The sequence below is a fragment of the Anolis sagrei genome, chromosome 1, assembly GCF_037176765.1.
Source record: "Anolis sagrei isolate rAnoSag1 chromosome 1, rAnoSag1.mat, whole genome shotgun sequence".
Taxonomy (NCBI): domain Eukaryota; kingdom Metazoa; phylum Chordata; class Lepidosauria; order Squamata; family Dactyloidae; genus Anolis; species Anolis sagrei.
Window position 1 is genome coordinate 161,794,582 of NC_090021.1, and position 24,853 is coordinate 161,819,434.

The 24,853-nt window shown below is 40.9% G+C and overlaps 1 protein-coding gene across 8 annotated transcripts in view; it reads right to left on the reverse strand.

Annotated features, from left to right (window-relative positions):
* LOC132780203 (UDP-glucuronosyltransferase 1-6-like) overlaps positions 1-24,853 on the reverse strand; it is a 66,871-nt gene that overhangs the window by 12,521 nt on the left and 29,497 nt on the right. Inside the window, exons 1-2 of one of the 8 annotated variants that reach the window (XM_060783835.2) lie at positions 3,881-4,196; positions 1,858-2,466 (exon numbers count right to left, since the gene is read on the reverse strand). The exons of 3 other annotated variants lie outside the window; for them this stretch is intronic. In XM_060783835.2, coding sequence (XP_060639818.2) covers positions 1,858-2,466; positions 3,881-4,144 — 873 coding nt within the window. In that variant the 5' untranslated portion in view covers positions 4,145-4,196. Of the gene's footprint in view, positions 1-1,857; positions 2,857-3,283; positions 4,197-24,853 lie in introns of those variants that run through there. 4 more of the 8 variants (XM_060783843.2, XM_060783826.2, XM_060783800.2 and 1 more) reach the window with 4 other exon arrangements.

Below are 24,853 nucleotides of genomic sequence, written 5' to 3' on the forward strand. Positions count from 1 at the left end.
GGCTGGATGGCCCATCTGTCAGGGTGATTTGAATGCAGTATTCCTGCTTCTTGGCAGGGGGTGGACTGGATGGCCCATGAGGTCTCTTCCAACTCTTTGATTCTATTATTCTATGATTCTATGAACACCGGAAGCCTCCCATGTTGTGAGGGAAGTGTCCAAGGACACTTCCACGCTGGTTGAGAACGGGGCCTCTGCTGGAAGTCACATGACATTGTGTGGTGGTTGGCATGAAGCTCCATCCCCAAAATAGGTTGGAAGTGTCCCAGGACACTGAATTTAGTGAGTGATGAGGTCATACGCCTAATTTCCTGACATTTTTGTCTGAAAGTTGGAACTATTTAACTGCATGTTTATGCAACCAAGAGTAAATCCATATCTTCATAACCACAGCAATGCTTTAATTTCCCTAAAGAATCAAGATATTTCAACTCATAATAGAAAATAACAACTGTAGCCAGCCAAAGTAAGGATCCATCCAGTTTTACAATTCGGCCTTGATAACAGGTCACCCCTCCTGTTTAAGGAGCTCCACTGATTGCCGTTTATTTTCCGAGCCCAATTTAAGGTGCAGGTGCTTACCTACAAAGCCCTGAACGGTTTGGGACACCCTACCTGCGTGACCGCATCGCTGTCTACGAACCCACACGCTCTCTCCGGTCATCTGGAAAGGCCCTGCTCATGATCCCGCCCGCGTCACAAGCGCGCTTGGTGGGGACGCGAGACAGGGCCTTCTCCGTGGTGGCCCCCCACCTCTGGAACACCCTCCCGAAAGATCTCAGACAAGCCCCTACACTGGCAGTCTTCAGAAAGAATTTGAAAACCTGGCTGTTCCAATGTGCCTTTTCAGATTAGGAATCTCCCAGTACCAAATCCCAGAAGCACTTTAATTACCAAGATCACCGCACACTGCACACCGCACTTATATTATAATCCCACACCCCTCCGATACATCAGCACTTTTAATCCTGTACCCCTACTCCGGCCGACTCAGTTTTTAATAATGTCTTGTTGTGTTGCTTTTGTTATTGTTTTTTGCTTGACAGTTTTTATTTGCTAGGTATTGTATTGCTGTATTGTGTTGGGCTTCGGCCTGTTGTAAGCCGCATCGAATCCTTCAGGAGATGCTAGCAGGCTACAAATAAAGTTATAATAATAATAAGAAGAAGAAGTTGGTGTAACATTAAGTAAAAAAAATATTACTTTTTTTAAATTAAAGATTTTATTTGCATACAATAACAACTTACAGTATAAACAAAACACAAAACAGTAAACATTTTACAAACATATAGCCCCACCACCAAGGCCTGAACAAGTATCATTTCCTTCACCATGTATTTATAAATCAACCATTAATCAAATGTCATATCCAAAATTCCTGACCTGCACATGAAGATAATAAGAAAAGAAACACAGTTCACTGATTATCATGAAGATAGTAAGTGCTAGAACAATAATATTATTGCATATTTCTCTTTAAATTGCCGTCACTGTTCCAAACAAAATACAAATGCAGTTTCCGACTTGAAAGTAACTTTCATCCTAGTGAGTGAAAATAAGTAATTATGTTTCTACTTTTCAATATTTTCTGTTCCTTTATTTACCTGTTAGTCCTTTTGGATGAAGGTGCATTGGTCCATTTGCACAGTAGGATTTTTCTTGTTATTTTAAGATGGACTTATTTTTGTTGCCCTGTTAGCCTATTATATCCCTTTGTTCTAAAACAATGTTAAAGAGTAAAATAGTGATTTGCTGTTTCTATTTACCTTTTATCAATCTTATCCTTCTTTAATTAGCTTAAAACGAAAACTCTGACAAGTACGAATGACATGGAGATAGAGAGAGAAAAGTTCCAACCTGAGTTAATGAAGTTTTTCTTCCACAGTTTATACCACCAATGAAGACCATGTTGGGCATGACAGGCCTTGGATATTCAAATACAAAGTCGTAGCGCAGAAGCCATATAGATGCTTGGCTATAGAGCTCTGTTATTGTCATATCTTGCTGTAGGAATTCCTTGCTTAGAACTTCATATGGTGAGTAAAGAAGATAACATATTATGAATTCCAGTGAGCCAACTAAAACATTCTTCACTCTTTGGTTAAATGTCATTCGATCAGTATTGCGTGTGAAGAACTTTGGTACATACGAATATGGGTTTGGACACTGAGTTGCCTCAAAATCCAGACCACAGGGGATTCCACGTAAGTAGTAAACTGAAGGAATGGATAAATACTCAGCCAGAATTTGCCCACATGGAGACACTGGATCTATCAAGACAACATCAAACTGATTTTCCTCAAGGTAAGTAATCAGTTCTTTGTTGTACAAGAGCTGCTTGCAGTTGTCAACGAAGAGTGCTGTAACATTTCTTACGTTTGCAAAACTCTCCATCGCTTTTGTGAGAAAAGGCTGGTGTGCAAAAATCCTGTGGCCAAGCTTTTGGAATTCTGCTTTCAAGTATTCCTTTGTGTGGTTGACAGCAAATGTTTTCATTGTGTAGGCTCCAGATGGCTTCATCCACAAGTTTGCTTCAGGGGCAACAACTACTAGTTCATGTCCTCTCCGCTGAAGGTTTTCGATAACTGGTTTGAGACTGAGCCAGTGACTGCCATCCACAGGCATTACCAGCACCTTCCCCCCATCCGAAAGGCTCCAGAAAAAGAAAGTAAGCAAAATCCATGAAGGTAGCCGGCAAACACTTTGAAGCATAGTGTTTGCTACTTTGAAAGTCTTGTCAGTTGCCTTGTCCAATATGACAAGAATATAGAAGTCTTCTTTTAAGCAAGAGAAGAAACACAATTCACTGATTATCATTCAGCCCTTTTCTCTGGCACATTTTATTGCTGAACTTGTACAGAAGCACAACGGAGTTGCAAAATATGGTCAAAGGTTGACCCTGCCAGGCCCATAGCCGGGGGAGGGAGTGGGAAGGGTTTTTTTAACCTGACACATTTGGGGTGTGTGTGCTGAACTCTTAACCCCCCCCCCCCCCCCCCGCGCGCAGGCTATGGTAGTTTGTTAACTACTACATCTTGTGGTGGTTAACAAAGGAGAAACATTTTCCATCACATTTTTATAGATATGCATTAGAATGAGCATCTTATTGTTGTGAGCCCCACATTCGCCATCAATTCTGTCCATTTCTCTAGCACCTGAAGGATTTTGCAGAAGTCAGTATGACTCCCAAACCAAAAACAGACAAAAAAGGTTACCTACCTTTGACACATGCTAATACAAATAAAATAACAAACATATAATTTTACAATACCATCTTACAAACCTTGGATAATGGCTTCTTCTGTGCACAATTGACGCCTCCAATATAGATCATGTTAGGCATCACTGGCCTGGGGTACTCAAATATAAAGTCATATCTCATGAGCCAAATGGATGTTTTACTGAAAAGTTCCGAGACTGTAGTCGTCCTCTGTAGAAACTCTGACGCAAGTTCTTCGTGTTTTGCAAAAAATAGACTGCAAAGTAAAAACTGTAGTGGTGAGGTTAATAAATTCTTCACACGCTCAATAAAGCTCATGTGATCTGAGAAAGAAGTAAATCCCCATGGGACGTATGAAAGAGGGATTGGACACTGAGCTGCTTTGTAATCTAGGCCACATGGAAGTCCACGCAAAAAGTACACAGTAGGCAAGGACAGGTATTCAGCAAGGATTGGCCCACAAGGCAGTATCGGATCTGAAAACATAGCGTCAAATTTGCTCTGTTGGAGGAATGTGACTAGTTTTTTATCATACAGAAGACTCCTACAAGCAGAAGCATAGAAGGCTGTAATTCTTGTTGTATTCACGTACATTAGAAAAATCTTCTCCAGGAATGGAGCATCATCAAAGACAGCCTTACCTAATGAACGGTAATGGGCGTCCAACTCCTCTTGGGTATAAGGCACTGAGTGAGTCCTTACAGTGAAGTGCTCAGATGTCTGCATGAGGAGGGTGTTTTCTGGCATTAACACTACAACTTCATGCCCTCTTTGTGCAAGCTCCTTTAGTGCCATTTCCATGCTAAGCCAGTGGCTTCCATCCTGTGGCACAACCAATAGCTTCCCACTTTCAGCCAAGTGCCAGAAAGAAAGCAAAAATGTAATCCCAACCGCTACATGGCTTCTTGATTTCAAACATGCCATCTTGATCCTGATGACACCTAGACTCACTATGTATTCTGTATCTGAATGGTGTATATTGTAAAATTTAGCACAAGCATGGCCTATAAAACTACCAATTTAATGGGAAAGTCAATGTTTAACATGTGCCCTCCTTTGAAGCTAAAAGTTTTTTTATCAAGTACCAATCAAGTTCATGTTGTATATTAACAAACATCCCTTGGGCAACCACAGTTTGATAAGATGATTCAGCATACTAGTATCTATTTATTATATGCCGCATGGAGGTCACACAAGTTCATAGGCACCTTTTGAAAGCAATAAAGACTACATTCAAGCAAGGTGAAATATATTATATTTCCTTTTACAATGATTTCTTTATTAACAAGGCTACCTCTTCTAACAGTTACCCATTTGTTTTTAACACCTTAAAGCAGCATTTACTGGATGGCTGCGTGCCAGTAGGTTGAGGGTGAATCCAGCAAAGACGGAGATCATATGGCTGGGTCAACCGGGCAGTGGGGATATCCAGCTGCCTACCCTGGATGGCAAGGCGCTACGCCCGTCATCATTGGTAAAGAGTCTCGGAGTCCTTTTGGACCCTCTGCTGACGATGGAGGCCCAGGTCTCCGCCGTTAGCAGAACCGCTTTTTTTCATCTGCAGTAGGCTAGACGGCTGGCCCCCTAACTGTCCAGGGACGACCTAGCTACGGTGATCCAGGCCACGGTCATCTCAAGACTGGACTACTGTAACACCCTCTACATTGGCCTTCCTCTGTCAGTGATCCAGAAGCTCAAGTTGGTACAAAATGCAGCTGCTCGGCTTCTTGCAGGAATTCCGATGAGATGCAACATAACACCAATCTTACTGCAGCTGCATTGGTTACCAATTGAGCACCAGATCACTTTCAAAGTGATGGTACTCACCTTTAAGGCCTTGCATGGTCTGGGGCCGATGTACCTGAGGGACCGCCTCACCCCCCTACCAACCCCAGAGATCCCTCCGCTCTGAGGACCAAGATCTATTGGAAATTCCCAGTGTCAAGACCTTGCGCCTAAGAGCAACCAGATGCAGAGCCTTCACAGCAGTGGCACCATCACTCTGGAATACTCTGCCACCTGAAGTCCATGCCTTGCGGGACTTATAAGCTTTCCGCAGGGCATGTAAGACATATCTGTTTCGACAGGCCTTTGATTTTTGATATTGCTGTTTTTAAATTGTTTTAAATTGTTTTTAAATTGTGTTAGATTTTAGCAATTCTTGTAAGCCGCTCCGAGCCTCAGGGGAGTGGCGGCATGTAAGTTCGAATAATAAATAAATAAATAAATATTTCTCAACCTGGGGGCCAGGACCACTGGGCAAGTCGCAAGAAGGTTTCAGAGGGGTCACCAAAGTCCATCGGAAAACATATTTCTGATGGTCTTAGGAACCCTTTGGCAGAGAAGGCTGAAGATCTCTCAGCCTGTCCTTCTCTTCCTTTTTGGAAACAGATGGCAAAATCTCCAACCTAAAGCTCTCCTCTGCTGTGATTGGTCAGCCTCTCAGCCAAGGGGAGGGCTATTTCTGAGAGTGCATGTGGGGAGGGGAGAGCAGGCATGTTCAGCACATGGCAGCATGGTTTGCATGTGTGAGTGAGGGAGAGCATGTGAGGCTGGAGGGAGGGTCACACCAAGTCCCTTCAAGGCATGGGGGTTCTTTGTGAGAAGTTTGGCCCAATTCGATTGTTGCTGAGGTTTAAAATGGTCTTTGATTGTAGATTAACTATAAATCCTAGCAACTACAACTCCCAAATGTCAAGGTCTATTTTCCCCAAACTCCACCAGTGTTCACATTTAGGTATATTGAGTATTTGTGTCAAGTTTGATCCACATCTGTCATTGTTTGAGTCCACAGTGCTCTCTGGATATAGGTGAACTACAACTCGAAAACTCAAGATCAATGCCCACCAAACCCTTCCATGTTTTCTGTTGGTAAGGGAGTTCTGTGTGCCAAGTTTGGTTCGATTCCATCATTGGTGGAGTTCAGAATGCTCTTTGATTGTAGGTGAATGATAAATCCAAGCAACGACGACTCTCAAATGACAAAATCAACCACCACCACCCCCAACACCACTAGTATTCAAATTTGGGCGTATTGGGTATTTGTGCCAAATTTGGTCCAGTTAATGAAAATATATCCTGCATATCAGAGATTTACATTGTGATTCCTAACAGTAGCAAAATTACAGTCATGAAGTAGCAACAAAAATAATTTTATGGTGGGGGGGGGGGGGGGGGTCACCACAACATGAGGAGATGTATTAAGGGGTTGCGGCATTAGGAAGGTTGAGAAACACTGTCTTAAAGCATTTGGTCTTTCTCAGCTATCTCTTTTCCTGGAAGTTTTGAGAGATTCCCTTAGTCCTCTTTGAATTTTTCAAAGAGTCATGTTCTGTATAGCTGACAATGTTCTTAAGAACATACTTCTAAAATGTATGTATATAACATTAATATGTTATAATATATTTATTGCATCCTTATTAAAAAAAAATAACCAAAAAGCAATGTATCACTATGTACTACATTAAGATCAGAATCTATATTTATGTATTACTAGCCGTCCCCTGTCGCCCGTTGCTGTGGCCCAGTCTGTGTATGTGTGTTTTGTGTGTGTATATATTTGTGTATATGTGTATATATGTGTGTCTGTGTATATATGTGGTTTTGTGCATGTGTTGTAATGTGGTTTTGTTTTTGTTTTTTGCTTTTTAAGTGTCTTCTGCTGTGCTTTTCAGTGTTTTTATGAGTGATGGTCACTTGTTGGTCTGATATGTGTATTATGTCCAAATTTTGTGTCAATTTGTCCAGTGGTTTTTGAGTTATGTTAATCCCACAAATGAACATTATATTTTTATTTATATAGGCTATATTTATATTTTCTTTCAATTCCTTCTGCTGCTTAAGTGATAAATACAATTTTTCACTTAAGCACATGGTTTTATTCTCATAATCATAAAATTACTAGTTCAGGATGTTTCATGCCTGAACACAGGTTTCAATTTTCACATCCAGTAAAATGCCAAATTAAAAAAAAAACACTTTGGAAACTTCAGCACACACCAGGCCCAGAGCTGAATCTGGTCCTTTGGGCTTTTCCACCTGGTCATGCCATCTCCCCATTAATATTGTATGTGTTTCCCCATTGTGGAAGGTGGAAATACTTCTACAATAATGGAAGTAAAAGTTTTTAACTAAAATATCTTTGCATTTTTGGCCTTGCCAGAATTCAAACTTAGCCCTTGGGAATTTTTCTGTAATTGACTTGATGCCCTTTCATGCATCCTCACGACATATTTAAAGTTTTACCAAAATCATGTGGCTTAGTTTCATTGAGATCCTGTTGTCTTTTTCATCTAAATTTTAAAGAAAAGGAGGGGCATTTTCAAGTCATTTTGCCCAAAGCTGGACATGAAGTAGCTCTCTTTCACATTGTTATCAAATTTAACCCCCCCTCCCCCACTTCCCATTCTGCCAGTATATTCACTAAGTGTGACACCAGTTTGTACTGATGCCCCATAAAACCTTTGTAACATAAAACGTTTGCAACAAATGAGAGTCATGGTGGAACAAAGGTTAATTGTATTGATTTGTTAGCTTGCATAACAAAAATTGTTCCTTATCTAAGCAGTTCTAAAGTATGAACTCTGCACAGAGTAACTTTTACGTTCACTCCCTTCTAATCTAGACAGCAATCATTGCAAAAACCTCCTCTCATGACCTGCGGTTTTGAATCATACTTAAGTATTTAGGCTATCAGGAATACAGGAATAAGAGAGCTTGTCTGGAGAACAAGCCCTATGAGGAGCGGCTTAAGGAGCTGGGCATGTTTAGCCTGAAAAAGAGAAGGCTGAGAGGAGATATGATAGCCATGTATAAATATGTGAAAGGAAGCCACAGGGAGGAGGGAGCAAGCTTGTTTTCTGCTTCCTTGGAGACTAGGACGCGGAACAATGGCTTCAAACTACAAGAGAGGAGATTCCATCTGAACATGAGGAAGAACTTCCTGACTGTAAGAGCTGTTCAGCAGTGGAACTCTCTGCCCCGGAGTGTGGTGGAGGCTTCTTCTTTGGAAGCTTTTAAACAGAGGCTGGATGTCAGGGGTGATTTGAATGCAATATTGCTGCTTCTTGGCAGAGGGTTGGACTGGATGGCCCATGAGGTCTCTTCCAACTCTATGATTCTATGATTCTGTGATTGTAACAGAATCGTGATCTTGTGAGACCAAGACACAATCTTTTTTCTTTTTGAGAGCCAGTGCGGGACAATGATTTGCCCACATCCCTCCCAAAGTGGAGGGGGAGGTGTATTTTGGGTAGCTATTTTGTGTAGCTCCAAATGATAGGGAAAAGGTTGACAGGGCAACACATGTTGTGCCCTTTCTCTCATCTGATGGGGACAGGGTGCCAACACAACCTGTACTGTCCCCACCATGTGATGGGGTAAGAAGGAAGGGCACACGGGAACACCCTGCACACTTTCCCTTTTTGCCCAAAACTGCTGGCAAAACGGCACAGCTCATGAGGAAAAGATTCATTCCAAATTTCCGGGGATCCGGGCATGGTCAGCTTGTCCACTTTGGGGACTATTTGCATGTATCTAAACAATGCCAATGCAAAGTACAAATTCTATCAAACTAATCTTTTAGGATTCAGGTTGTTAATTTAAGTACATTTTACTCCCGTAGTTTGTGGGCCGTTATTTAAGCACACTTAATTTAAAGAACCCATTTCCAATTATGCTGAAAACTCATCAACACCAAAACAAATACAAAGGATTCATTAAGTGGAATACAAGCAAGTCCCTTTTCTACTCCTGGGTGTATTTGCCTGGAGACACCCTGTTTTCTTAAGAATGTTTTAACAGTTCACACTTGGGGAGGCAAGGTCTTCTGTAATACAAGAGGAAAACAAGGGTGGAATTTGAGAACTAAGGTGGGATCTACACTGCCCTATATCCCAGGATCTGATTCCAGATTCTCTGATTTGGATTATATGAGTCTACACTGCCAGATAATCTGGGATATGAAGATAATCTGGGATCAGGTCCTGGGATATATGGCAGTGTTTTGGTTTTGGGCTGGAGTGTTACCAGTATGCTGATGACACTCAGCTGGTACCCGATTATTTTCATCAGTGCCTCGAGGCCGTTACTGGATGGCTGGGTGCCAGCAGGTTGAGGGTGAATCCAGCAAAGACGGAGATCCTATGGCTGGGTCAACCGGGCAGTGGGGATATCCAGCTGCCTACCCTGGATGGCGAGGCACTACACCCGTCATCATTGGTAAAAAGTCTGGGAGTCCTTTTGGACCCTCTGCTGACGATGGAGGCCCAGGTATCTGCCGTTAGCAGAACCGCCTTTTTTCTTCTGCGGCAGGCTAGCCGGCTGGCCCCCTACCTGTCCAGGGACGACCTAGCTACAGTGATCCAGGCCACGGTCATCTCAAGACTGGACTACTGTAACGCCATCTACATTGGCCTTCCTCTGTCGGTGATCCGGAAGCTCAAGTTGGTACAAAATGCAGCTGCTCGGCTTCTTGCAGGAACTCCGATGAGATGCCACATAACACCAATCTTACTACAGCTGCATTGGTTACCAATTGAGCACCGGATCACTTTCAAAGTGATGGTACTCACCTTTAAGGCCTTGCATGGTCTGGGGCCGAAGTACCTGAGGGACCGCCTCACCCCCTACCAACCCCAGAGATCCCTCCGTTCTGAGGAGCAAGATCTATTGGAAATTCCCAGTGTCAAGACCTTGTGTCTAACAGCAACCAGAACCAGAGCCTTTAGAGCAGTGGCACCACTACTCTGGAATACTCTGCCACCTGAAGTCCGTGCCTTGCGGGACCTATCAGCTTTCCGCAGGGCATGTAAGACATATCTGTTTCGACAGGCCTTTGATCTTTGATATTGTTGTTTTTAAATTGTTTTAAATTGTTTCTAAATTGTGTTAGATTTTAGTCTGTTCTTGTAAGCCCATCCAAGCTCCAGGGGAGTGGCGGCATATAAGTTTGAATAATAAATAAATAAATAAATAAATAAAACAAATAAAATAAACCAACTGTGTTTACTTATTACTATAGGTGCTGTATTGCAACTAGAAATCCTTACAAGACAGAAGTCATGCCAAGATGTAGCCAACTGTGCAGGAATGCTACACATTTATATTTGCATTTTTGCAAAAACAAACACACACCAAAAAACTTTGTTCAGTCATCATCATCACTATTATCACCACACGGATATTTGAACCATTTTTCAGAACAGACAGGCAGTTTATGAGAGTTAATAAAACTACACACTAAGTTTGTACAAAATATTGCTATAATTTAAGGCATCATAAAGTTGAAACAATATAAAAATAACCACATAAAATAAAAGCAAGTGCAATATGACAATGGCTGGAAAGCGGAATGGGAATTTAAACCTTTTAGAACAGTTGTTCTCAACCTTCCTAATGCCGCGACCCCTTAATACAGTTCCTTATGTTGTGGTGACCCCAACCATAACATTATTTTCATTGCTACTTCACAACTGTAATTTTGCTCCTGTTATGAATCAACGTGAAGATGGTTAGTGTGATGGTCTTGGAATAAGATTTCTTAGAAGAACGGAGAGCAGTTTCAACACTGAATAGGCATTAGCAAGATGATAGGAGCCCCTGGTGGTGCAGTGGGTTAAATCCTTGTGCCGGTAGGACTGAAGACTGACAGGTCGTGGGTTCGAATCCGGGGAGAGCACTAATGAGCTACTTCTTTCAGCTCCGGCTCCCCATGCGAGGACATGAGAGAAGCCTCCCACAAGGATGGTAAAACATAAAAACATCCTGCGGTCCCCATGGCAATGTCCTTGCAGACGGCCAGTTCTCTCACACCAGAAGTGACTTGCAGTTTCTCAAGTCGCTTCTGACATGAAGAAGAAGAAAAGGAAGACGATCAATGTGTAATGACTTAAAAACCTTCCTGTTCTTAAATGCACTTCCTGTTCTTGATCAGGACTGGTCAGCACACAATCAAGTCTTACTCATTCACCTTGATGTTCTAATCTGGAATTTGGGGATATCACCACTCTTATATGCTTGGGAAACGCCCAGTACGTGTAACTTTTTTGCCCTAAGGTTGTCAGTGTAATCTGACATGCAGGATTGGGTGCAACTAGGAAAATCCATTGCCAGACACAAGACACTAATGTAGGAACATATTGGCATGGTGGTGGTTAGGAGATCATTCCTTTTCCGTCCATTAATAATCTACCACCACAATTAGAAAGGACAGAGTTCACCAGCCTTCCTGATGTTGTGACTTGTGACATGTTCTTTTGCCCCCCCCCTCCTCCCCCCTCCTCTCCTCATGCTTTATGTATAACCTGTACTATCTCCCCAAAGGGACTCTGCATGACTTGTACATTTCGGTATTAATGTTAATGAGACACTTGTGTTGTGATGACAAAGAACACTTCTCCCACCCTTTGGATTCTCCCCTAAACTCATTGGCTCAGTGATCTTGACTTTTATTTTAAGTTGGCAAGGATTAACAAATTAAAAACCAATATAGCTCTAGTTCCCAGCAGCACTCTTGCTTATAAGGGGAGAGAGAACTTATTGTCATAGATTCATAAACTCATAGAGTTGGAAGAGACCTCATGGGCCATCCAGTCCAACCCCCTGCCAAGAAGCAGGAATATTGCATTCAAAGCACCCCTGACAGATGGCCATCCAGCGTCTGTTTGAAAGCTTCCAAAGAAGGAGCCTCCATCACACTCCGGGGCAGAGAGTTCCACTGCTGAACGGCTCTCACAGTCAGGAAGTCCTTCCTCATGTTCAGATGGAATCTCCTCTCTTGTAGTTTGAAGCCATTGTTCCGCGTCCTAGTCTCCAAGGAAGCAGAAAACAAGCTTGCTCCCTCCTCCCTGTGGCTTCCTCTCACATATTTATACATGGCTATCTCCTCTCATCCTTTTCTTCTTCAGGCTAAACATGCCCAGCTCCTTTAGCCGCTCCTCATAGGACTTGTTCTCCAGACCCTTGATCATTTTAGTCGCCCTCCTCTGGACACATTCCAGCTTGTCAATATCTCCCTTCAATTGTGGTGCCCAGAATTGGACACAATATTCCAGGTGTGGTCTAACCAAAGCGGAATAGAGGGGTAGCATTATTTCCCTAGATCTAGGCACTATGCTCCTATTGATGCAGGCCAAAATCCCATTGGCTTTTTTTGCTGCCACATCACATTGTTGGCTCATGTTTAACTTGTTGTCCATGAGGACCCTAAGATCTTTTTCACACATACTGCTCTCGAGCCATTCTGTATCTTTGCCTTTTGTTTTTCTGCCTAAGTGGAGTATCTTGCATTTGTCCCTGTTGAACTTCATTTTGTTAGTTTTGGCCCATCTCTCTAATCTGCCAAAATCGTTTTGAATCCTGCTCCTGTCCTCTGGAGTATTGGCTATCCCTCCTAATTTGGTGTCGTCTGCAAACTTGATGATCCTGCCTTCTAACCCTTCATCTAAATCGTTAATATAGATGTTGAAGAGGACCGGTCCCAGGACAGAACCCTGCAGCACTCATCATCATCATCCCCCACTTTTATCTGGTAGCTTACAATATTTAAGGGCACATCTACAGCAGGAAAATTAGCTCAGTGTAAATCGACTCATGGAGCATCCCCGGATTCAGCACTTATGAGCTGTTATCCAAATGGCCCAGGACAACATCCACTCACCCCCTACCTTTGTTATAGTTCTGACCATAAGGAAAGACATACAAAAAATTACAGCCCAATTCTTTTTCTTTCTCTTTCCATCTTTTTGCTACTTCAAAATCCTTTATCTCCCTTGAACCCATGCTCAGTTCACAACTTCTTTGGCTCACGAGCCCTTCATTTATTTTCTCTGTTCCCACCTAAAAACGGTTTGTTGTTATTATTATTATTTATTTATTTATTTATTTATTTATTTATTTGCTTTATTTCTATACCGCATATTTCAGCCCAGACAGGCGACTCATCCTGTAAATGTACTTTTTATTTTACCACTCAGTCCAGCTCTTTTTTTAGAGGGGAAACTCAGTGTCTATATCTTTAATTTCTTTTAGGGTACCACCTAAGGCAGGGGTCCTCATACTTTTTAAACAGAGGGCCATGTCACAGTCCCTCAAACTGTTGGAGGGCCAGATTGTAATTTGAAAGAAACATGAATTCCTATGCACGCTGCACATATCTTATTTGTAGTGCAAAAATACTTAAAACAATGCAATAATTAAAATGAAGAACAATGTAAACTAATATAAACTTATTAGTATTTCAATGGGAAATGTGGGCTTACTTTTGGCTGATGAGATAGCATTGTTCTTGTTATTGTGTGCTTTCAAGTCATTTCAGACTTAGGTTGACCTTGAGTGAGGGCCGGTTAAATGACCTTGGAGGGCCGTATCCGGCCCCCGGGCCTTAGTTTGAGGACCCCTGACCTAAGGATAGTGAAACCCCTTAAAGGTACAGACGTGGAACTCCTGTGTATTTCAGGAATGTACTGGCTTCTTTTCCAGTTCTTTCATTTCTTCAGGTAATGTTCCTCCAGTGGAAATGTTCCGGGGTCATCCACAGAGGGAAGATATTACAGGGTGCTCTAGGGTACTTTATAGTTTTAATGGTTCTTAAGCAGTTTAAAATATTTTACTTGACTTCTATGTTTAATTTTAAATTGACTTCTATGTCTATTTAAATATTTTTATGTTTTGGATTTAAAATTGTATTGTCTTTTAATACTGCAAGCCACTTTGTGCCTTGATTAAGAGAAAAAAAGTGGGATGGCATTGTTAATAATTATAATATTAATTATAATCTGTTAGCACCAGCCTAATTTTCCTTGTAAAAGGGTATTCCAGAAGTGTCCCTCAATACAGACAAGACACACACGCACACACACGTGTGTGTGTGTGTGTAGTCATACAGATCACAAGTAAGCAAGCTACTAGATTCTAAAGCAGCATTTTGGCTTGATTTATCAGAGTACTCAGTAAAGTTAACCCAAAAAGAAATACTCAAAATTTTAATTTATGGTTGAATTACCTGAGTTAAGTTTTTCTTCTGCACACAGTTGATGCCTCCAATAAAAACCATGTTGGGCATTGTTGGTCGAGGATATTCAAATACAAAATCGTACCTCAGCAGCCAAACAGGTGAATTGCTAAAAAGATCTAGAAGTGTGACATCTTTATGAAGAAAGTCAGAAGCTAAATCATCGAACTGAGAGTACACGTACTTGCAAAGCAAAAAATCCATCGACCTAATTAACATATTAGCCACACGCTGAGGAAATGTCATGTTGTCCGTAAAAGAGGAAAAAAAAGTGGGAACAAATGAAGGTGGACTTGGGCACTGGGCTGCTTTCAAGTCCAAATTGCAAGCTATTCCTCGCAAAAAATTCACAACTGGAATTTGAAAAAATTCAGAAACTATTGATCCACAGGGTACTGAAGTAGCTGTAAGAATAGCATCAAAGTGAGACATGTTGACATAATTCATCAAACCTTCATTGTGTAATAAAGAATGACAGCTCGAGTGCATCATGTTAATAAATTCTCTTAAATTCTCATGTATCCGAATAACTCTCTTGATGAAAGGTTCATCAGAGAAAACCGAATGCCCAAATTTCTGGTAAACGTCTTCCAGTTGTTTCTGTGTGTGTGGTACTGGATACATCTTGGTAGTATAGGATAAATCTTTCAAGAGAAGGCTTGTTTCTGGCACCAGAACAACTATTTCATGTCCTTTCAGACTCAGTTTCTTCAGTACCTTACTCATGCTGAGCCAGTGGCTTCCATCCATAGGCAACACCAGGAGCTTTCCAGCGTCCGCAGAAGGAGAGGAGATGAGAAGGGAAAGTCCCCAGAGGACTACAGAGAACAGTGGAAGTGGGAGAGCCATCTTGTCTTCTTAAAAGGGAGGAAAGGGACTTCACGCAGACAATGGGCATTCAAGGTTTTATAGTGTGGAGTAAATATTTACTTGCGCAACATTAGCACTCTACTGCAAATGGTCAACCACATGCCTAACATAGGTGGAGAAAGCCTATTGGGGTCAGTGCACAGGACTTTGCTGCCTCTTTGGGATGGAGAAACAGTTGCCTTACTGTTGGGAAATGGCAGTCCCTTTATTTCTTAAGAAAACAAACCGGATCTGTGTAATGAATCAAGACCTTTTTCAGAAAGGTGGAAATACATGTGGTGGCAGAGCACGAAAGGGACGCTCTTATTTGGCTTAGAAAGGTAAAATCTCCCTCAGATATGTCATATGTATTTTATTTTGTTTTGTTTTTTAAAAACAATATAAGAGAATAAAGTACTGTATATACTCGAGTATAAGCCTAGTTTTTCAGGCCCTTTTTTAGGCTGAAAAAGCTCCCCTCGGCTTATATTTGAGTCATGGTTATTTATTATTTTAATCTGTTATTAGTATTACTTTTATTACATTTATTATTTTACTCTATTTATTATTATTATTATTATTATTATTATTAGGAGTAGTAGTACATTTACATTATTTTACTCTATTATTAGAGTAAAATAGAGTAAAATAATATTTTACTCTATTATTAGGAGCCCCCGGTGGTGCAGTGGGTTAAAGCCCTGTGCCGGCAGGACTGAAGACCGACAGGTCACAGGTTCGAATCTGGGGAGAGCACGGATGAGCTCCCTCTATCAGCTCCAGCTCCTCATGCGGGGACATGAGAGAAGCCTCCCACAAGGATGATAAAAACATCAAATCATCCAGGCGTCCCCTGGGCAACGTCCTTGCAGACGGCCAATCCTCTCACAACAGGAGCGACTTGCAGTTTCTCAGGTTGCTCCTGACACGACAAAAAAAACTCTCTATTATTATTACATTATGATTTCTCTCTATTTATTATTGTTATTATTACATTTATTACTTTATTCTATTATTTTTATTACATTTATTATTTTACTCTCAGTATTATTATTGGAAGGACAAGTAAGTACATTTGCACTGAAGGTTAGAATAATAGTTTAATCACAGGTGCACAGTCTTATTTTAAATTACAGTTTTTATATAAATATTCAAAAACATTTAACCTACTGATGCTTAAATTAATGTGATTTTATTGGTATCTATTTTTATTTTGAAATTTACCAGTAGCTGCTGCATTCCCCACCCTTGGCTTATATTTGAGTCAATACATTTCCCCAGATTTGTGTGGTAAAATTAGGTGCCTTGGCTTATATTCGGGTTGGCTGATACTAAGTATATACGGTATGTCTGTTCGCACTCATCATTTTCCATATAAGTAGTAGCTATGAGTCTAGGACTGATAAAAGGGGGATCAATATGCCATTTCAAACAATGAGCTCTTCCAGTGGTGTGAAGTGTGAGTTCTCATAGAGTCTTGAGTTTTGCAAATTGCTATCACTACCATGTACAACTTCTTCTGTTTGTAGTAATTTATTTGATTCTCACTCTTCCAGAGCTTTTTTAGGAAGGTGGTGTGTGAGTTTGCTGAAATGGATCAGTGGTCTGAAGAACAAATCTTCCAATGTTTGAAAAAAAATATTGGGAGTTACTGTATAATGGTGCAAAAGATGCACTATAGCACTCTGATTAAAGGAAATAGACCCTGCTTTGTTCTTAAATGTTTCAAAATTAAAAACATGTCCATTGTAAAGGGAAAAGATAAAATGCTACCGGCAACACTTGGAATTACCAGAAAATAGTTTAGAACAGAAACATCATAAGGATTTTTTAAAAACCACATTGAGAAACATTTCTCTATTTGGCAAAAGCCCTATATCACGGGAACGGATTTGGGGAGGGGGGGGGTGGTTTTACATCACAGGTCATTGACATTTTTTGGTAAAGTAAAATTGATACTGGAGGAAAGTTCTGAGAGTGCCTTGGACAGCGAGAAGATCCAATCAGTCCATACTTCAAGAAATAAAACCTGACTGCTCATTGGAGGGAAGGATACTAGAGGCCAAGATGAAATACTTCGGCCACATCATGAGAAGAAAGGAAAGCTTAGAGAAGACAACTATGCTGGGGAAAATGGAAGGAAAAAGGAAGAGGGGCCGACCAAGGGCAAGATGGATGGATGGATGGTATCCTTGAAGTGACTGGATTGACCTTGAAGGAACTGGGGGTGGTGACGACCAACAGGGAGCTCTGACGTGGACTGGTCCATGAAGTCACGAAGCGTCGGAAACGACTGAACAAATGAACAACAACAATAATTGATATGTTGATCAATATAGATTATTTCTTTATTTATGGGGTAGAACAGGATTATATCTGCAGACTTGGAAGCCCTTTCTGGGGGACTGAATCTTAGAATCATAGTATTGGAAGAAACCTCGTGGGCCATCCAGTCCAACCACCTGCCAAGAAGCAGGAAAATCACATTCAAAGCACCCCTGACAGATGGCCACCCAGCCTCTGTTTAAAAGCCTCCAAAGAAGGAGCCTCCACCACACATTCCAGCTTGTCGACATCTCCCTTCAATTGTCGTGCCTGGGATTGGACACAATATTCCAGGTGTGGTCTGACCAAGGCAGAACAGAGGGATAGCAGGACTTCCCTGGATCTAGACACTATACTCCTGCAGATGCAGGCCAAAATCCCATTGGCTTTTTAAGCTGCTGCATCACATTGTTGGCTCATGTTTAACTTGTTGTCCATGAGGACTCCAAGATCTTTTTCACACATGCTGCTGTCAAGCCAGGCTTTCCCCATTCTGTATTTTTGCATTTCCTTTTTTCCGCCTAAGTGGAGTATCTTGTATTTGTTCCCGTTGAACTTCATTTTCTTAGTTTTGGCCCATCTCTCTGATCTGTTAAGATCATTTTGAATTCTGTTTCTATCTTCTGGAGTATTAGCTATTCCTCCCAAATTGATGTTGTCTGCAAACTTGATGATCATGCCTTCTAATCCTTCATCTAATTCATTAATAATGTTGAACAGGACTAGGCCGAGGACAGAACCCTGCTTATGGCACTCCACTCGTCACTTCTTTCAAGGATGAAGAGGACCTCTGGGTTCATTCGCTTAACCAGTTACAGATCCACCTAACCGTAGTTTTGCCTAGCCGACATTGGACTAGTTTGTTTGCCAGAAGGTCATAGGGGACCTTGTCAAAAGTCTTACTCAAATCCAGGTACGCTACATCCACGGCATTCCCCACATCTACCCAGCTTGTATCAAAAAAAGAGATCAGATTAGTCTGGTATGACTTGTTTTTGATAAATCCATGTTAACTATTAGCAATGACCACATTTGTTTCTAAGTGTTTGCAGACCACTTCCTTAATGATCTTTTCCAGAATCTTGCCTAGTATCAATGTGAGGCCAACCCAACAGTAATTGTTTGGGTCATCTTTTTTTTCCCTTCTCGAAGATTGGGATCACATTGGCCCTCCTCCAATCTGCTGGGACTTGTCCCGTTCTCCAGGAACTCGGAAATAAGTTCCACTAGTTCCTTCAATACTCTTCAATGTAGTTGATCTGGCCCTAGGGACTTGAATTCATTTAGAGCAGCCAGGCATTCCTGGATAACTTATTTCCCAATTTGGGGTTGAGTTTCCACTAATTCTTTATCCACTCCATGTTTTTGAGGTTGAGGATGACTTTCTTTTTGTGAGAAGACTGAGGCCAAGAAGGCATTGAGTAGTTCTACCTTTTCCCTATCCCCTGTCAGCATTTCCCCATCTTTTCCTTGAAGAGGCCCTATCGCCTCCTTGTTCCTCCTTTTTCTACCAACGTTAGCAAAGAATCCCTTTTTATTGTTTTTAATGTCCCTGGCAAGCCTGAGCTCATTTTGTGCTTTGGCCTTGCAAACCTTTTCCCTACAGGAGTTGGTTATTCATTTGAATTCTTCTTTGGTGATTTCTCCTCTTTTCCACTTCTTGTGCATGTCTCTTTTGAGTCTTAGCCAAGTTAGAAGTTCTTTGGATATCTATTCTGGTTTCTTTGCACTTGTCTTATTTTTTCTCTTTGTTGGCACTGTTTGAGTATTTCACTCTTGAAAAGCTCCCATCCATCTATAACTCCCCTGTCTTTTAGTATCAGTGTCTACGGAATGCTGCTCAATATTTCCTTCATTTTCCTAAATTCCAGATTGTGGGTTTGACTTGCCTTAGTTTTGATTGGACAAACTTCAGAAATGAGAGATGGTTAAATTTAGAAGGCCATGATCTATGTTTTGGATGGCATCAGAAGGCAAAAGCACATGCAAAATTTAATAATCATTTTACAAGGCGAGCCATACTAAGGATATGGAACAAGTACAAGATTAAATTATGTCTAAAACCTCACTATCAATTTCAATGGAAGTAACATTTTACAAAGGAGATAAGGAGGAAGAAGATCAATAGAGATTTAATAGTATATTAAGATGATAAATACAGATTTAAAACTCAAGATGAATTGATAGATGCAGGACTTCACCTACAGTCATACAGATATTGGCAACTGAAAGAAAGATTTACATTTGAATGTAAAAATATTGGATTCAAAAGAGAACAATCAGAATTGGAAAAGGACTTATGTAGTAATGAAGAACACCTCATTGAAAATATATATAAAGTATTACTGATGATGGAAATAGAACCAGAACTGATAATGTTGGACACAACATAGAACTAGATAAATGGGAAAGAATTATGGACTGTTGGTTAAAAGATAATTCTGTGCTATGACCTTGGAGAAAATGTTTATAAAATGAGGAACAAGTGGTACCTAAACCCAGCAAAACTTGTGAAAATATATAAGGAAAGAGATAATACGTGTTGGAAATGTAAGGTACAAGAAGGAACTTTCTTCCACATGTGATGGTCTTGTAAAAAGGCAAGGGAATTCTGGGGCAAAGTACAAAAAACATTGCAGGAATTTTTCAAATCACAGATACAATTAGAGTCTGAATTATTTTTGTTGGGAATGCCAAATAAACAAGCAAAATAATTAGATATAAAAACCAAACATTAACTTATAATAAATAAACATTTGCATGGCTTGTTAAACAGACTTATTTTTCTTTTTATGAAGTAGAGCTGAATCATTATCTGCAGAGCCTACTGTAAACATTGTTTGTAGTTGCTAATAGATTTGTGTAAATGTCTAAGTGTCTCTTTGTTCAGAAACCGTTGCCAAATTTTTTGTGACCCCAACAATGCATTAAGGGGACCCCTTTGGGATTGGGGCCCACAGTTTCAGAGGCAGTGTTCTAGAGGACCCTGGAAATAAGGAGCTGGAAAGTGTATAGATACAATACATTGAAAGCAGGCAGTCTATGAAAGAAGTGCAGGGTTAAGAGAGAATCTGGCTTGCCTTCCACATGCCCAAATCAACTCTAGAATAGCAGGGTCTAAACTCCACTTCCGTGGCTGGATTAGCAGTTAACCGAGGTGGCCTGATCAGGCTGGAATATGTATTTTCTTTTCAGACAAAGGACATCAGGAATTTTTATTGTTGTTCTTAATTGCCTCCAAGTGGACTTTGAATTATGCTGATCTTATAACTTAGTGTTCTTGGCAAGATTTATTTAGAAGAGGATTATAATTCTCTACAGCTAAGAAAGAATATGATTTGCCCAAGATCACCTAAAGGGATTTTTATGGCAGAAGAGAAACTCTACCTTTGGTTTCCTGGACTAGTCCAAGACTCAGACCACTAGCTCCTTCCCACAAACTCTGCAAAAGCTTATATAAATGACATTGTGCAGGAAGCATTGAGAACTTGAGAAATCTGAATGATGCAAGAATTCTGCAATCATGATTTCCATGATATATATATATATATATATATATATATATATATATATATATATAGTGTATGTGTCAGGAGCGACTTGAGAAACTGCAAGCCACTTCTGGTGTGAGAGAATTGGCCATCTGCAAAGACATTGCCCAGCGGACGCCCGGATGTTTTGATGTTTTGCCATCCTTGTAGGAGGCTTCTCTCATGTCCCCACATGGGGAGTTGGAGCTTACAGAGAGATATCGTCCACGCTCTCCCTGGATTTGAACCTCTGACCTGTCAGTCTTCAGTCCTGCTGGCACAAGGGTTTAACCCACTGAGCCACCGGGGACTTCTCATGATAGAATAGAATAACTTTATTGTCATTTATTTATTCATTTATTTATTATTCGAACTTATATGCCTCCACTCCCCTGGGGCTAAAATCTAACACAATTTAAAAACAATTTAAAACAATTTAAAAACAGCAATATCAAAAATCAAAGGCCTGTCGAAACAGGTATGTCTTACATGCCCTGCGGAAAGCTGATAGGTCCCGTAAGGCACAGACTTCAGGTGGCAGAGTATTCCAGAGCGATGGTGCCACTGCTGTAAAGGCTCTGCGTCTGGTTGCTGTTAGACACAAGGTCTTGACACTGGGAATTTCCAACAAATCTTGGTCCTCAGAATGGAGGGATCTCTGGGGTTGGTAGGGGGGTGAGGCGGTCCCTCAGGTACATCGGCCCCAGACCATGCAAGGCCTTAAAGGTGAGTACCATCACTTTGAAAGTGATCCGGTGTGCAATTGGTAACCAATGCAGCTGTAGTAAGATTGGTGTCATTGTACTATTTCATAATTCCATAATAATGCAAAACCATGGAGTTCACTTTAGTTGCAGCAATAGGATAAAAGCTGTCTCTCAGTCGGCTTGTTCTTGTCTTTGTCTCCCTGCACCATCTGCCAGATGGTGATAAGATTTTTAAAAAAGAATGTTATTATTTGCACTTGTTAACCGCCACTCTCAGCCCGAAGGTTATCATTGGGTTGTTGTAAGTTTTTTCGGGCTATATGGCCATGTTCTAGAGGCATTCTCTCCTGACGTTTCGCCTGCATCTATGGCAAGCATCCTCAGAGATAGTGAACCTCAGTGATAGTGAACCTCGAAGGCTTTCATCCATGAAAGCCTTCGACAATACAATGTTATCATTACTGCTTAAAAGAGTGCTTGAAAGTAACATATTGCTATCGTAGGTAAGTATCCTATCAACATAGTTACTTGTAACTACTTACCTTTTTAAGTTAATAAGAATGGTATATTTAAAAATGACTGAACAAGCAGAAGTGACATTACAGTGTTTGTGTGATTAGTAAAAGCTTCTAGTTGCTTACTAAAGTAATCTCTAAAGGGCATTTTCCCACCTTTTTGATATTATTTTCTTTTCTCAGAAAATATCTCCCACCAAAAGTTCCAACTGAGGGAAAAGCAACAAGTACGTGGCAAAGTTACTTTTTCAACAACTTGACACTTGAGCTCATCAACATATCTTTCCATTTCTTTTCCCTGGATTGTGCCCTTTCATGGGGTGTCTCAGCAGTTGATCGGCCCTTTACCCTGATCCATTCCCAGCTGTTTACTCTGACCAATTCCCTCCCAGTCAATCCTGGCACAGATCCTAGCTAGCCTCTTTTCTGGCCAATCAGGGGAGGGAATGGGAAGTGGTCAGAACTGTATAAGCTGTATTGTAGTTCTCTGTATGATTATGCTTGTACATTTTGAAACAAATTGCTTATACTTGCATCCTTTTGGGCCAAATTGTAATAAACCTCTGTGACTTATCTTCAACATGGCAAATTGGTTTCTCTGTCCTGTCCTATCTGGTTTAGCATACACTCGCCAGGCACGGCTTCTCTAACCATGGTCCTAGCTAAATCACTACAATGCAACTGCAGAAGAGCTCTCCCTCTTCTCGTGTACCATGACAGGGAAGCCTACAGAAGGTAGGCATTTCTCTTTGTTATAAACCCATCAACATTCAACAACTGCTTGCTGCAAGTAGAAGTCAGTGAAAGAGTTTCAAAAAACAACATAACCATAAGATTAACAAAAGAAAATATAAGCATAAAAATTGATGGCGACAATTTTTGACTTCCGGTGGGTAATGGCGACAGGGCAGCCGCGCTAAGAGAGAGCTCTTGGTGACGGACCAGCGGTGTGGCGGTTTAGGGGTGCTAGACACCCCACACCTTGTGCCGGATTGAGTGCAAAGGTGTTGTGAGCCCGAGTTTGGCACGTAGACCCCAAAGATCTCCCTTCCCTCAAGGAGGGGGGGTCGAGAGGGCCCGTGCCATATCGGGAGACATCCGCCCCGCAGGGAGCGAGCCGCTGACATCGAGCTCGCCTTAACTGCCACCATCCCATTTCCAAAAAGAAAAGAACAGAAGAAACCCACGAGGGAGGGGCGCAAGTCCCAAAGAAGATTTCACACCAGGTAACGGGAGAATTCCCTTAATCCAAATTTGTGGACTTTGGAACGAAGAAAGGTGATTAAGAGACACCGGAAAACAAGGAGAAAAAGAAGATCTATACCCCCATCCCCTTTTCACCCTTTGAAGTGGGAAGCGGGAAGGGACGGAAACTGGAGGAACGAAGGAAGGTAAACGAGTAAAGGAGGGGAATTTACGAGACCTGGGAAAGGAAAACCTAAGAAAAAATTAAAATTAGCCTAAACATTTGGCACAGCAATATTTGGCATAATTAATATAAAGTATTACGGAAGAAATAATTAAGATAACTAATATAATTACTAAGGAAGTATATAAGAAGCCTTGAAAAGCCTCGAAAGAAAGCAGTATAATTGACCTTGGAGCCATATTGTTTGGTCTATGAGCCGCCCTTCTTCATAAACAATCTGGGCGACCGGAGGCTGGAGACCGGAAGAAGGAAGTGAGGTCAGCGAAGTAAGAGGAGGTGACGAGCGGCAGAGGGCTTGAAGCTTAAGGGCGGAAGTGAGTGGAAGAGGGCGGAAGACGGAAACAGGAAACAGGAAATCAGAAAACACCAAAGGTCATAGAGAAAAGACGTTCCAGAGAGGCAAGAAAGGCAAGAAATAAAGAGTCAAAATAAAGATAGAAGGCCGGTGAAAACGAGGACGAGAAGCAGACGTACCAAGCGAGGAGCGAGGAAGAGAAGTAGACGCAGCTAGGAGGAGAAGTAGATGATAAGAAGAAAGAAGAAAGAAGAGCGAGGAAGAGAAGTAGACGTCTCTCCAAGGAGCGAGGAAGAGAAGTAGACGGAAGGATAAAAGAGAAGTAGGAAAAGCGAGTGCGCCATCTAGTGGAGAAGACTGATAGTGCAAGAGTAAAAGACAGAGAAGAAAGAGAGTGATTTTTCCAGACGAGATTAAATTGAATAAATTAGAATAAATTACAATACTACCTATAGCAGTACAAACTAATTGATAAATTGATAAATTGATAGTATAAACTAATTGACAAATATTAAGCGAAGTATTAATTAGTAATTACCAAACAATATATGAATTGACTAAGTATAAACTTTGAGTGTTATATAATTTAAGTGATTGCCTTTAATTAACTAATGAATTAGAGGACTAATTTGATCTTTTTAATTCTTAATTATATTTTTTAAAAAAAATCTTCCTTAACAAAGGTTATTACCAATATAAATATATATAAATACTCTATCTTTTGATTATATTGGAAATTTAACACATGAATTGGACATAGAGGAAGTTGAATACATTGAAATTAATGAATTAATAGCTCATAAATATATGTATTGAAACATAGCTAAATTAAAATTTAATAAGTAACATAACATTAATTATTTGGAAGCCTGGAGGCTAAGTGACAGATGACAACGAAGGCCAACACAGAGAAAGAAAGAGATATACGTACCTACGCTAGAAGAGGATCATTAGATATCAACCCAAAGATGG